We start from the raw sequence: 14,076 nt of genomic DNA on the forward strand, positions 1-14,076 counted from the left end.
AGACAAATGTGGTTTTGTTTCTCTGTTAGAACCAACGCTGTTGTTTGTTTATACGGCACTTTATCCAATCCCATTTACAAGACAACATACTAGACAATTGATCTTTATACAAGAAGACAGTTATGTAAAGAACAACAGCTGTGTATCAGACAATCGTACAGCTGCTTATTCAACGTTGCATTATTTCTCTTATTCATCTCTCTCTTTAGGTGTCTTTAGAATGGCCGACAGACCTCACTGTTAGTCCGATGGATAACTCTCTCTTCGTGCTGGATGGCAGTGTGGTTTTGCGGGTCACCGAAGAGGGGCAGGTCAGCGTGACAGCAGGCAGACCCCTGCACTGCCCCATGCCTTCTACAGACATCTCAGTGACAGAAACACAGCGAGCCACACAAACCCATCTGGAATCCCCCAGCGCCATCGCTGTCTCCTTCAGTGGAGTCCTGCACATCGTGGAGACAGATGAGAGGAAGATGAGCCGCATACGCAGCGTGGCACCAGATGGCGAGATCACTCACCTGGCGGGAGCGCTTTCAGACTGCGACTGCAAGACGGACGTCAGCTGCGATTGTTACCTAACGGGAGACGGCTTCGCTAAAGATGCTCGGCTCAACGGGCCGTCCTCTCTCGTTGCTGCTCCGGATGGAACTCTGTACATAGCTGACCTGGGAAACATACGGATACGCATGGTTGGAAAAAACAGGCCGACGCTTAACAGCATGGGCTTGTATGAGGTGGCTTCATCCACGGAGCAGGAGTTGTACATGTTTGACATCAACGGAACGCATCAGCATACCGTCAATCTGATCACTGGAGACTACAAGTATAACTTTAGCTATAGCAATGAGGGAGATCTGACCTCAGTATCTGACAGTTATGGAAACACTTTGCGAATCCGCAGGGACACCAGCCGACTTCCCGTCCGCATCGTTGCACCTGACAACCAGGTTATATGGCTAACTGTAGGCTCGAGCGGTGGGCTGAAGACCCTGGGCACACAGGGGCGTGAACATGTGCTGCTAACTTACCATGGCAACAGTGGTCTCCTGGCAACCAAGAGTGCTGCCAATGGATGGACAATATTCTATGAGTAAGGATGTTCAAGAGTTTCAGCTTCTTAGTCATATTTCCTAATCGATTAATAAGCATTAAGATTACCACAACTAATTCACTTAAAAATAAAAATGTTGTGGAACACAAAAGAAGATATTTTGAGAAATGTCTAAGTGGTTTTGTGTTCATACAATTGAAGTCAATGAGGGTGTTGTTTTGTTACCAACATTCTTCGAAATATCTTCTTTTGTGTTTTGCAGAGCACAGAAAGTCATACACACTTTTAAAAATGAAGGTGCTTAAAATGTTCTTCATATGTTCATGCCAGAGATGAACCCTTTTTGGTTCCACAAAGAACCATTCAGTCAAAGGTTCTTTAAAGAACCATCTCATTCTTACCTTTTTGTAATCTGAAGAAACGTTTTGCGCCACAAAGGACCTTTTGTGAAACAGAAATGTTCTTCGGATGTTAAAGTTAAATGTCTTTATGGAACCATTTAGACAAAAAAGTCAAAAGTTTTTTTTAACATGAGGACATGATGAAAGATTATTCATTTTTGGGTGAAATTACGCTTCAACAAATCCATGAACCCTACATCTCAGAACACCATAGGAAACATATAGAAGCCTCCTAGCAACCACAAGAATAGCAAAAACACTCAGGGCACCTTAGCAACCGCATAGCAACCTATGCTCTAGCAACACTATATAGAATTTTCTTCAGAAAATGTGAGAATCTATTGTTATTTTATAAGGTCTACTGTATGCCAGTGTTTGTGGTTCTCTCATTTCAAGCCTGTGTGACAAGACTGCTAAGCCAAGTAACTGTTTTTTCTATAAAAAAAAAAACTCAGATACACTAGTGTTTTTATTGAATTGCATTTCATTTCATTCAGTGCAGCACAGATAATCTTGCTCTACTTTTCAATCTTTCTCATAGCTATGACTCAGAAGGGCGATTGACCAATGTAACTTTTCCTACTGGAGTGGTGACCAGCCTGGCTTATGACATGGAGACTTTCTCTAAAGTGGAGCGCGAAAGTTTTGAGAGAGATGAAGCTGCAACTATGACTTCAAACCAATCAGCCATCCAAAGTGTACTCACGTTACAACAAGGTAACCCTTTTTACATTGAATGCTAAATACAGAATGCTTCTTGTGTCTATTGACGTTATGTACTGTGTAAGTTGCTTTGGAAAATGCATTAATGCCAAATGTAAATGTGTCGTCTGTGTTTGTTTTGCAGACCAGCTGAAGAACAAATATGTGTTGGGTTATGACCATTCATTCTGGATCCTATATGCAAATGGAATGAGCACACACTTCCAGACGGAGCCACACATTCTGTCAGGTGCCTCCTCACCGACACTGGCCTGCAGAAACATGACTCTATCTGACGACAGCGGACAGAACCTGGTGGAGTGGCGTTTTCGCAAAGAGCAGTCGCGAACGAAGGTCACAGTGTTTGGACGCAAGTTACGAGTACGTACTGAAATCTAATTACAGAGATGAAAGAAATCTTATTCTAACCACAGTGAAAAGGTACAGTAATAAAGGCCAGAATTATAAAGGTCAAAAAAAGAAACCAGAAAGTATTTTTTCATAATTTGGTATGGTACGTTGTTTTAACATTGAGCCCATGACTCTAACTTGTATCATTTAAAACGATTTCTTGCTATACAGGATTTTATTACTGTAAATGATAGCAATGTCAAATTTGGCATGAAGATATCAGCCAGCTGCACTAAGAATATATGACAGTTTAACTACCGCAAAACAAATCTGTTTCAGAATTGATGTTGACTAGGTTTGAAGATGATTTAATAGTTTGAACAAGTGCCTGAGTGTCTTGGTTTTATAAAGTTTTGAACAGACTATTAATCAAGAGACTCATTTTCACAAAAAGAATATCAGTCAAACGTTTTTTTGGCATCGGCCAAGACTCCGGCAGGAGGCGAAAAATAATCTATCATTTTGTAGACGATTTTCTGCCATTTTACTTTTGCTGTACCAATTTTGTGTCGTTTCTCCACCTGTGCTCGAAGGTAAATGGACGGAACATTTTGTCTGTTGATTATGACCGAGCGCTGAGGATTGAAAAGATCTACGATGATCACCGTAAATTTCTTTTGAAGATTGGTTATGACATGGCAGGTCAGCCCAGTCTCTGGATGCCAAGTAGCAAGTTACTGCCTGTCAACCTCACACGCAATAGCAATGGGCAGTTGAGTGCCATTCACTGGGGTTCGGTCTCGGAGAGGGTTGAGTATGATGGACAAGGTCGACTGCTGTCTAGAACATTCCCTGATGGGAAGACCTGGAGCTACACTTATCTGGAGAAGGTAAAGATCGGTGTAAATAGATTTATTGATGTATGTGATATACTATGTTGTATGTATGTGTCATAAAATATGATAGATATCATATACTATGATATATGTATGTGTCAAGAGTTTTTGTCATTTGTCACATATTCACTGCTTTCCACAAGTGTAAGAAAATGTTGACATCACAGAACGTCTACTAAAAAAATTGTACTAGTACCATGCCAGGGTTCTGCAGTGCGACATAAATGCTACGGAAAAATCTGTCTGTGCTAAGAATATATTTACCAGTGTAGCACGCGTGCGATACAGTGTTGCAAGTGTTTTAGACAGAGCCACTTGTTTGTGTGAGGTGTGTTTGTCGCGGTGCTTGTTTGTGTGTGATGTAAATCTATGGTGCACCGCTATTTTAGTTGTTTTTGCATTTAAAATTTTGTTTTCCTGCTGCACTGAGTCCATATTTAGAGCCCTGCGATTTCCGCGATGTGGAAACGGAAGGAATAGCGGAATACTATATGCACTTGACGCTCGTGCATTTGTCCTCTGTATGAGGACATGAACACATGAACTCCATCTCCAGAGCTGAGCTGAGAGTTTATTTCATAAGCATTTCACTGTAAAAATATCTTCAACCACACACTCTTTGCGACGACCTGTCAAAATAAAAGTCTGGTAAACATAAACATCTAGATTAAAAACACTGTATTGTATTATAATATTTACTATAATAAATTGTAGTATTCTTGCAGTAAATGGATAAACTATAAACACTAGAGTATACCTATATTTACTAAACTAGGAGGAATTTTACTGCAGTTTACCATTGTAAATAATATAATAGTATCCTACAGTATGTGGACAAATATATAATTATTATATAGTAAAAGAATGGAAAACACAGAACCCAAAGGAACTTGGGAAAAACTAAATTATATGACCCTAATTTACCCAACTGTAACATTAATGTCCTTCGTCTGTTACCTGCCTATTTATGTGATAAACTACACATAAATATTTTTATGATATATAACAGATGTTTTATACTTGTGCTACAACTGTTTCACCTGTGCTACAAAACTTTAAACCTCTGTAGCACCAGTGCTATGTGCAAAAAAAGTTAACGTACAGCCCTGCATGCAGTCTGTAAAATAAAAATATATATTATGCTATCGGGATACACTTAAATACCCCAAAATACATAGAGTCATCATTTACCCAGCCTAATGACAGCCATAATTAAATGTTTTTTTGCATTGTCCTTGAATTCCCTAGTAAATAAACACATGACCTTGAAGTTGCAAGCATTATACTTTACCAGTTATAGAAACACAAATTCCTAGAAAATAACAGCTTTAGGATTTAGAAAAAACAACAAAAGAAAAAATAAAGTGTTGGTTTAAAAAATATTTATACTGTATATACAGTATTTTATATTTAGATAACATATCTATACAGTAATAACTTTATTTTTAATATAAAATACATAAACCGTATTAATGGAGTGCCCATCTATACTAGCCTCTTATTCGTTGCGATTTCTTTATTATTTTGTCCCATTCGTCCATTTTTTTACATTTTTTTATTACATATTATATTTACTGTAACATATTGCTGCTGTCTTTCTGAAACCTTGTATCTCCGTATTTTGTGATGTTTATTTTTTGCCATAAATCATTATTATTACTCGCCTTTAATAAAAGTAATAAATAAAAAGTATTTTATTTACTTTGACAACACAGTATTTTTAGAAGTACAGTGTTTTTTCCATTTCCTGAAAAACAGCTAGTTTGGACGTCCTGGTTTCAGAAGGACAACAACAATATACTGTATATGTTAACAAAAATAAAAAAATGTACTAGATATATTCACATAAATAAAATAGTAGCCAAGACTGATGTCTACATGACAGGAAGGGTTTTTGTTTTTCTTTCCTTTTTTACATATTCGAAACCCACACTCCATGATACATTGTGGTCTCCCTTTTTGCCACATAATTTATTTTAGTATATACCTGCATTTCTTTTTATGGCTGAATCTAATCTGAGGGAGCATTAAAAGCAAATATTGTACATAATGCCATCTGGACATCACTTTTGGCCACAACTGTATGTTTTTAAAGCCCAGTAAACACTTGATGTCCTGTCAGTTTGTCATTATTTGTTTTTATTTTCTAAGAATAATGTTGTTTCTTTTCACATTCTAGTCCACAGTGCTAATAATGGCGAGTCAGCGGCAGTACGTCTTTGAATATGACCCTCAGGGGGGCCTCTCTGCAGTCACCATGCCCAGTGTGGCCCGTTACACTATGGAGACCATCCGCTCAGTGTCTTACTTTCGTAACCTTTACCATATGCCTGAAAGCAATGCCTCTGTCGCTGCGGACTACAGTGAAGATGGCAGGCTCCTCAGAGTGGCACAACTGGGCACGGGTCGCAGAGTTATTTACCGCTACCGCTGGCACAACAAACTGTCTGAGGTTCTGTACGACAGCACCCGTGTTAGCTTCACTTACGATGAGACCGCAGGTGTCCTGAAAACGGTCAATCTGCAGAGCGAGGGTTTCATTTGCACCATTAGATACAGGCAGCTTGGCCCACTAATAGACCGGCAAATCTACCGCTTTAGCGAAGAAGGGATGGTAAACGGCCGCTTCGACTACGCTTATGACAGCAGCTTGCGCGTGACGAGTGTTCAGGGTGTTATCAATGAGACGCCGCTGCCCATTGACCTCTATCAGTACGACGACATCTCAGGGAAGGTGGAACAGTTCGGGAAGTTTGGCGTCATCTATTATGACATCAACCAGATCATCTCCACCTCTGTTATGACGTACACGAAACACTTCGACGGACACGGTCGGATACGAGAGATTCAGTACGAGCTCTTCCGCGCTCTGCTGTTCTGGATCACCATCCAATATGATGACGTGGGTCGTGTTACTAAGAGAGAGATGAAGATCGGCCCTTTCGCTAACGCTACTAAGTACGGCTACGAATACGACGTGGACGGGCAGCTGCAGGCTGTGTACCTCAATGACAAAATGACATGGCGCTATAGCTATGACTTAAATGGGAACATACATCTGCTGAGTCCCGCAAACAGCGCACGAATCATGCCTCTCCGTTACGACTTACGAGACCGTATAACTCGCCTGGGTGACCTGCAGTATGAGCTGGACGAGGATGGGTTTCTCTGTCAGAGAGGATCTGAGATCTTTCAGTACAACTCTAATGGTCATCTGGAACGGGTTTATAGCAAGACCAGCGGTTGGAGCGTACAGCACCGTTACGATGGTTTGGGAAGAAGAGTCTCCACGAAATCCAGCACGGGACAGCACCTGCAGTTTTTCTATGCTGATTTGAGTTACCCAAGTCGAATAACCCACGTGTACAACCACTCGAGCTCACAGATTACCTCTCTGTACTATGACCTGCAGGGACACTTGTTTGCCATGGAGATCAGCAGCGGGGCAGAGTTCTACATAGCCTGTGATAATATTGGTACCCCATTGGCCATCTTTGGGAGTGATGGCATTCTCCTCAAGCAGGTTCATTATACGGCTTATGGGGAGGTTTATTCTGACTCCAATACTGATATTCAGCTGGTGATTGGGTTTCACGGAGGACTTTACGACCCTGTAACAAAACTACTTCATTTTGGAGTACGGGACTATGACATCATGTCGGGTCGCTGGACTGCACCTGATTTCATGCTGTGGGAGAAAATCGGCAAGGAGCCGGGTCCGTTCAATCTGTACATGTTCAGAAACAACAACCCTATAAGTAAAGTGCAGAATGTTTGGGAATACTTAACAGGTATGGCATGGTTTTATTGCACACATTATAACAGCATCTTAAACTAAGTTTTGCATGCTTTAATCGTATGATTGATATTTGTTACAGATGTGAACAGCTGGCTGGTCACCTTTGGGTTCCATCTCCATAATAGCATTCCTGGATTCCCAATTCCAAAATCTGAGATGACCCAAGCATCTTATGAACTTGACAAAAGTCAAATGTGGGATGATCTAACAGTAAGTTTTTCGTTAGATAACAATATATATGTATATTTTTAATTTGCCATTATAATATTTTTTAAAATAATTGTTAAACATTGTTTTCACTTTAAGGTGAAAGACTACAGGCCAAAAGGTCATTTTAAGCACACCAGTCAATTTTCAGATTAATTTGCTTCTATATATTTCATTTAACACTTATAATATTTCAGTGTAGATTAACAGATTAAGAATTTTTTACCTTTCATTTGCTGATTTCTTGTTTTATACAGTTGAACAGCTCATTCTCTGTAGTTTCGTTATCACGAAAAACTGCAGGCCGAGGAAAGCCAATATACAGAATCTCAGCATCTTTAACATTCATTTTTTTCTGAATAAGTATTTTCAACACTTTGAGTCAAAAATATCAACTTGGGGAGCATTTACATAAACCAAACTTTCCATGTTCATTTTTCGGCTAGGCAAGTTTATTTATAGACCAAATTTCATACACGGAGGTAATTCAAAGTGCTTTACATAGAAATGATTCACAAAGGAAAAAAGGATACATTATTCGTAAGAGATCGTTAAAAAGTAAATTATTTAAAATCACATGTACTTAAGAATTTAAAATAATAATAACAAGGAAAAATGTTTTATTTAAAATGATAAAACTGAAAGAAAAGAAAACCGATCTATTCTTATTTTTATTATAGAAGCATTTGTTCACACAAAGCTTATTTCATATTTATATACCATTTTGAATGAAAAAATATGTCAAAAAGCAGTGTTTAATACATGTGTGTACAATACATAGTAATTTTATAAATTAATAATCAGATATTCAAAAAGTCTATGTTGTTCAAATGAAATAACATTTGTAAACATTATATTAAACATGAAATACTAATGTAAATAATGTATTGGTAAAGTGTCACAATACTATCTTCATGTTAACAAAAGAACCTTTTTCACATGTAGTGTCTTGCCTTAAAAAAATCTTTATTTTTACTATTTTTTACATTTTAGGCTTTCAATTGTGATCATGTATTTAGTCTTCCCTTTGGTTTATTTTTCCATCAACTGAAACTAGAGCTTTAGTCTAACAGGGACTCTGTCATCTTTTCCAGACCAGCTTTGCAGTCCAGCAGCACATCATCCGACAAGCTCAAGCATTTCTAACATTTGGAAATCTGCCAACGCTTGAGTTTGGTCATAGCCGAAGGGCTGACAAACCCTGGCTGTGGTTTGCCTCCAGCGATTCACTGATAGGTCGCGGGATCATGTTGGCTCTCTACAAGGGTATTGTGATAACTCGAGCGCTAAGCCTGGCCAACGAGGACTGCGTCAAGGTTGCCAACATCCTCAACGGCGCCCTTTATTTAAAAGACTTGCACTTTATTATTGACGGCAGAGACACGCACTACTTTGTGAAAATGACTTCTCCTGAAGCAGACCTGGCAGCTCTACGGCTCACCAGCGGACGGAAAGAACTGGAGAATTCAGTGAACGTAACGGTGTCACAGTCCACAGCTGTGCTGGGCGGCCGCACCCGCCGCTTCGCAGATGTGGAGTTCCAGCGGGGGGCTCTCACCCTGCACGTGCGCTACGGCGCGTCCCTTGATGAGGAACGCGTGCGTGTTTTAGAGCTGGCCAGACAGAGAGCTCTGGCTAACTCATGGATGCATGAGCAGCAGCGGGTACGAAACGGAGAGGAGGCATCTCGACTGTGGACGGAGGGAGAGAAGAGGCAGCTTCTCAGCAGTGGACGGGTGCAGGGCTATGATGGATACTACGTGCTGTCAGTAGAGCAGTATCCTGAGCTAGCTGACAGCGTCACCAACATTCAGTTCCTCAGACAAAATGAGATCGGCAAAAGGTAGTGAACAGACCGACCACTCTCCACTGCGATTTTGAAATAAAAGAACAAGTTAATTGGGGAACATGCTGTGGTTTGACACGTGTGACATTTTCTGAGAGTTTGTGAAAACTCTACTACTCTTGGTCTAACACCATTAAAGCAACGCTGTGCGTTGTGACACGTCAATGTGTTTTCTCAAAGGCCTTAACCAAGGCTACTGCTGTGGAGCACAATGAAATGATAAACTTAAGAGTCAAGACACAAGCCTGATTCATAGAAATATTCATTTCTTTATTTAACTATTTATTAATTGTTCATTTTTACAAGCACTATTCAAATATTTCCCATATAGAGATATAATGTGTCGTACCTTTTGAAAACTGAAAATGTTTACATCTGCATATTACTGTACAACTGCAAAAACACCACACATGATGTCAGGTGGTTTACTGTAGCCAGCTATAAACTTTACACTGTAATATTTTTATATTTATTCAGATTTGTCTTATTTTGTGTGTACGTTTCATGAGATTCATAATTGGAAAAAGTCTGTTGGCAATCATGTAATTTGCAACGGGACCTCCCTTAAAATATGACATTACAAAGGTTTTTGTGCTATTTCTTTTTTTGTTTGACCTGTTTTACTTTTAAGTCACAAACAACATCGTTTAAAGTGACAGAAAAGTTTGATTTGTAGCCATTTTTGGTGCACCTTAACTTAATAAACTGGACATATAATGAATGAAATGGCAGCACAGCACAGCACAGCACAGCAAATATGTAAATGTCTGGACTTATGTAAATGAGTGTTTACCTGTATATTTTTAAAATTAAAAGCAAATATTAGCTTTTTTTGGTTACAGGTCCCAATGAAAATATTTATGAAAATTGTTTGTACTTAAAAAGAAATAAAGGCTAAAATCACTTATTTCTAAAGCTTTTTTTCATTCTCAAACCAGAACGTTATAAACATAATACACCATTACCCCGTTTAATGGCAAACATAAGTCTGCATCCAGGCAAAACAATAGTGATTTACTTCTGTTGTCACACTGCTAGGACTTTGAAGTAAGATATGAGAGCTTATATGAATAAATTTTAAATCAAAACTCACTTTCATCTGCTGTAGCAGTAGTTGATACATGAATAACTTACATTTATAATTGCTGTCTGTGTAAAATCACATTGAGTGATCAAAGGCAGGAGATTGGTGTGTGTAAAGCGTTAAATGAATGTGCACGCTGAATCATGGAAAGCTGTAAATCCACTATTTTATTTAACAACCGTTAAAGCAACTTTTTTATTCATTTTTATTTATGGCCACAGACTGTAGGTGCTTCACAGACACTGTTTACATCATATTTCCATTTACAGAGTTGAACTGTTTCTTAAATGGAGATTATGGAAATTTGTTTTCTCATTAATGCTAAACTGTAAAGAGAAGCATGAAACAATCACAATACAGTATTTATTGAGCGACTAATGCTTACCATTTTGACACTAGTGCCCTCTTGTGAAACTCATTGTTAAAGCAGTCAGTCTAAATAAGGTTCTTGGTTGGGTGCTCTGAATCATTAACTCTGATTGATACAGTTGATAGTCAAAGCTGAAGTGTCTGGATGTGAATATAGAGAGTTTTAGATATAGTGGAATTGTTAAAGGGATAGTTCACCCAAAAATGAAAATTCTGTCATCATATATTAACCTCTTGTAATTTAAAACATGTATGACTTTCTTCTGCAGAACACAAAAAATATATATTTTGAAGGATACTGGTAACCGAACAGTGGTGCTACCCATTCACTTCTATATATGGACACAAAAACAATGCAAGTCAATGGATACCGCCTTTGTTGTTGTTTTTTCAGTTTTGGGTAAACTCTTTAGGAAAAAAGGACAATCTTTCATTCCTATTTTTTTTACTCACCTTTATGTTCCATGTATGACTTATTAGAAAGTAATATTAGAAAGAAAAGACATTTTGGAAAGTTAGTGACCAACAGCCTCTTTCACTTTCAGAAATTAAGCAGCATCAATATTTCATTAGAATTTCAACAGACACTATAACTAAAAATGTAAGGTGAATAAGGCAAACAGAATGATCTTTTAGATATTAAAGGGACTACATGTTTATAAGTCATAATGCTTCTCGTCTTTATAAAAGTTTGAGGTTGCTACTGTACAGTCAGAGGTTCAGACTTAATCTATCAGACATACAAACTCTGATGAAGACCACATTTTCTAAATGCTTTAAATTCAATATTCATCAATATTAATATCAGAATGTATTAACCCATGATAATTTGTTTGTAGATACCTGACTCCTGTGGCTGTTAACATACACCACAAGATCCTGCTGTGTGTATATTTATCGAATCTGTAAATGGGGTAAAGTGGAAAATGAGATTACATAACATAGACGTGCTGCTTGGAACGAAGTGTTATGTAAAAACCCCTTTTAGGTCAGGGCTTTCTGGAGATCCCGCATATTGTATACGTTAAAATATGTTTTATAGATTGAGAAAAACAGTTTGAAAGCCGTATTTTAACTGCTTAATATTATAAATGATGGAGACCTTCAGTATATCATGGAATGCCTTATAATATACAGTAATAGCCGCAGAAAAAATAAAGAGACCATTCCGAATGTTCATTTCAAATCAGTATTTCTAGATGTATTGTGGCCATTTCAGTCCAGTGTCTGTTGAATTTCAACAAAACCAAACCTCAGGAGTGAGAAAGTCATCCAACAGCAATGTGAAAGACTGAAAGCATGACAAGACAAAATTGAGGTTATCGCATAAAAAACGTTTCCTAAATACATGTACAAATATTACTGTCGTATTGCTTAAACGTGAATATAAATGTATTTTCTTTGCAGTATTTGAGGTCTGAAAAAATACAGAGCATATTTTCTGTTATTTTGACCTGTTTCTCCAGGTTTACTTTTCTACTAGTAGAATTTTTTTTTTTTAAATTTGGGAGAAATATTGTTGGTAGTTCATAGAATAAACAATAATCATAATAATCAATATACATAACAATAATCACTTTACCTAAATACATATAGGAAACTGAAAATTATTTTACGTGGCTGTATATATTTGACTTGCAACGCCAAGGACATGGGTTCGATCCCAGGGGATTGCATGTAGTCAGAAACAAATGTATGGTACAATGCCATGTGTCGCTTTGGATAAAAGCATCTGCCAAATGCATAAATGTCAATGTACTGAATACAGACATTTCATATGCATTTAAAACACTTGATGCAAATGCAATGAACTTCTAGTAAATTGCCATCAAGTGTGTAACTCGTGAGCAATGCTTTCTGCAAGGCAAGGTCTGATGAAGCCACCAAGACCACTGTGTTGTTTCAGTGCAATGAATGTTAATTGTTTGCAAATGCACGGAGGAAAAACCGTCCCTGTTTTAGCCGTATTAGCCATGCTCTCTGTTTTCTGGTTTAATCCACAATGCACCACGCTGTTCTGCCCCAGCGTCTGATTAACACTGCCCTCAAACACACATTCATTCACAATCAATTTCCTTTCCTGTTAGAAATGAGTTATGATTGCGTTTCAAGTGCCTAAAGTCCTCAGTTTTACCACAGTGCTCTAGTTTTCTTTTTCTTTCCAGATTATAAAATTACACTCCTGCCAATAATAAAAGTGCTTCCTGAAGGTCACTTGATCCTGTATTGTGTCGTCACCGACAGCCTTCTTTTTGTTTTCCTTATGTCCTGGGTTGGCAGATTTGATGGATTAGCCACCTCGTCTTAAAAGGTATGAAAACAATGACACTGCTGCCTGTCGCCGGCTCGCTCAATATCAGCAGACTCTTGTGCCCTAGCAGTGCATTTCGAAGGACACGAGATATGCTATAGCATATGAAGACGAGCTAACTGTCTTACTACCACACACACATCAAATCCCCAGACAACCATCCCAAACCTTTAACCTTTTACAATCTGTTCAGGCTAGCCAGAGTTCACCTGTTACCCACAATTCATCAGAATCTTTTCAAAAGGAAACACAGACAAGTGTGTTCCTGAATCATGCATGTACAAAACACAAAAGCAGAACATTTGAAACACTTGAAATTGTCTGTTACTTTGGTAAAGTTATTACTAGATAAATGCAGATAAACAAGACACAAAGCAAATGAATGTCAGTGTGAATGGACATGATTAAAACGATGCCTTTTGCTCTGATTGTTTCCCCTATGCAGCATCATACTTTTTTACCTTAATCACAACAATAAAACTATCTAGAGTAGAGAACACACAGTGGAATGAGACCATTAACATTAAATACAAATTCTGGCACCATTTACTTACCCTAGAGTTCTTCCAAATCTGTATAAATTTCTTTGTTTGGTTGAACACAGAGAAAGATATTTGGAAGAACGCTTGTAACCAAACAGTTCTTGGCCACCCTTGACTAACATAGTAAGAAAAACGACAAAGGTAATCAAAAGTGTCCCAGAACTGCCTTTTCTTCAAAATATCTTCTTTTGTGTTCCAAAACACTTGTTTTGTTTGTTGTGGCCAGGAACTTTCTGGTTAGAAGCATTCTTCCAAATATCTTTCTCTTTCAAAGGAAAGTAGAAACTAAAAAGACCCAAACACAGTCTCACGGGAAATCGTTAAATTGTCACGAACCGCAATCTATTAATTCGTGTTCTCGGTTGAAAGACCACCTTAACATAACAGTCGCCATTGAAGTCACGGATTTGGATTTACAAAGTGCAAGGTTAAAAATGGAAACATTTGAGCATAGTTCAAGTAGTAAACCTTCAAAATGAAAATTCTATCATCATTTACTCTTGTCATTTCCAACCTG

General features: G+C 38.1%; 1 protein-coding gene across 8 annotated transcripts in view; it reads left to right on the plus strand.

Annotated features, from left to right (window-relative positions):
* si:dkey-237h12.3 (teneurin-3) overlaps window positions 1-10,157 on the plus strand; it is a 100,764-nt gene extending 90,607 nt beyond the window's left edge. For all 8 annotated transcript variants that reach the window (XM_057349144.1, XM_057349148.1, XM_057349149.1 and 5 more), the window contains 7 exons: window positions 210-1,090; window positions 1,994-2,169; window positions 2,300-2,535; window positions 3,099-3,395; window positions 5,581-7,192; window positions 7,280-7,410; window positions 8,502-10,157. In XM_057349144.1, coding sequence (XP_057205127.1) covers window positions 210-1,090; window positions 1,994-2,169; window positions 2,300-2,535; window positions 3,099-3,395; window positions 5,581-7,192; window positions 7,280-7,410; window positions 8,502-9,254 — 4,086 coding nt within the window. In that variant the 3' untranslated portion in view covers window positions 9,255-10,157. The remainder of the gene's footprint in view (window positions 1-209; window positions 1,091-1,993; window positions 2,170-2,299; window positions 2,536-3,098; window positions 3,396-5,580; window positions 7,193-7,279; window positions 7,411-8,501) is intronic.
* Window positions 10,158-14,076: the final 3,919 nt, after the last annotated feature.

This window comes from Triplophysa rosa, linkage group LG13 (assembly GCF_024868665.1).
Source record: "Triplophysa rosa linkage group LG13, Trosa_1v2, whole genome shotgun sequence".
In the NCBI taxonomy this organism is placed as follows: Eukaryota; Metazoa; Chordata; class Actinopteri; order Cypriniformes; family Nemacheilidae; genus Triplophysa; species Triplophysa rosa.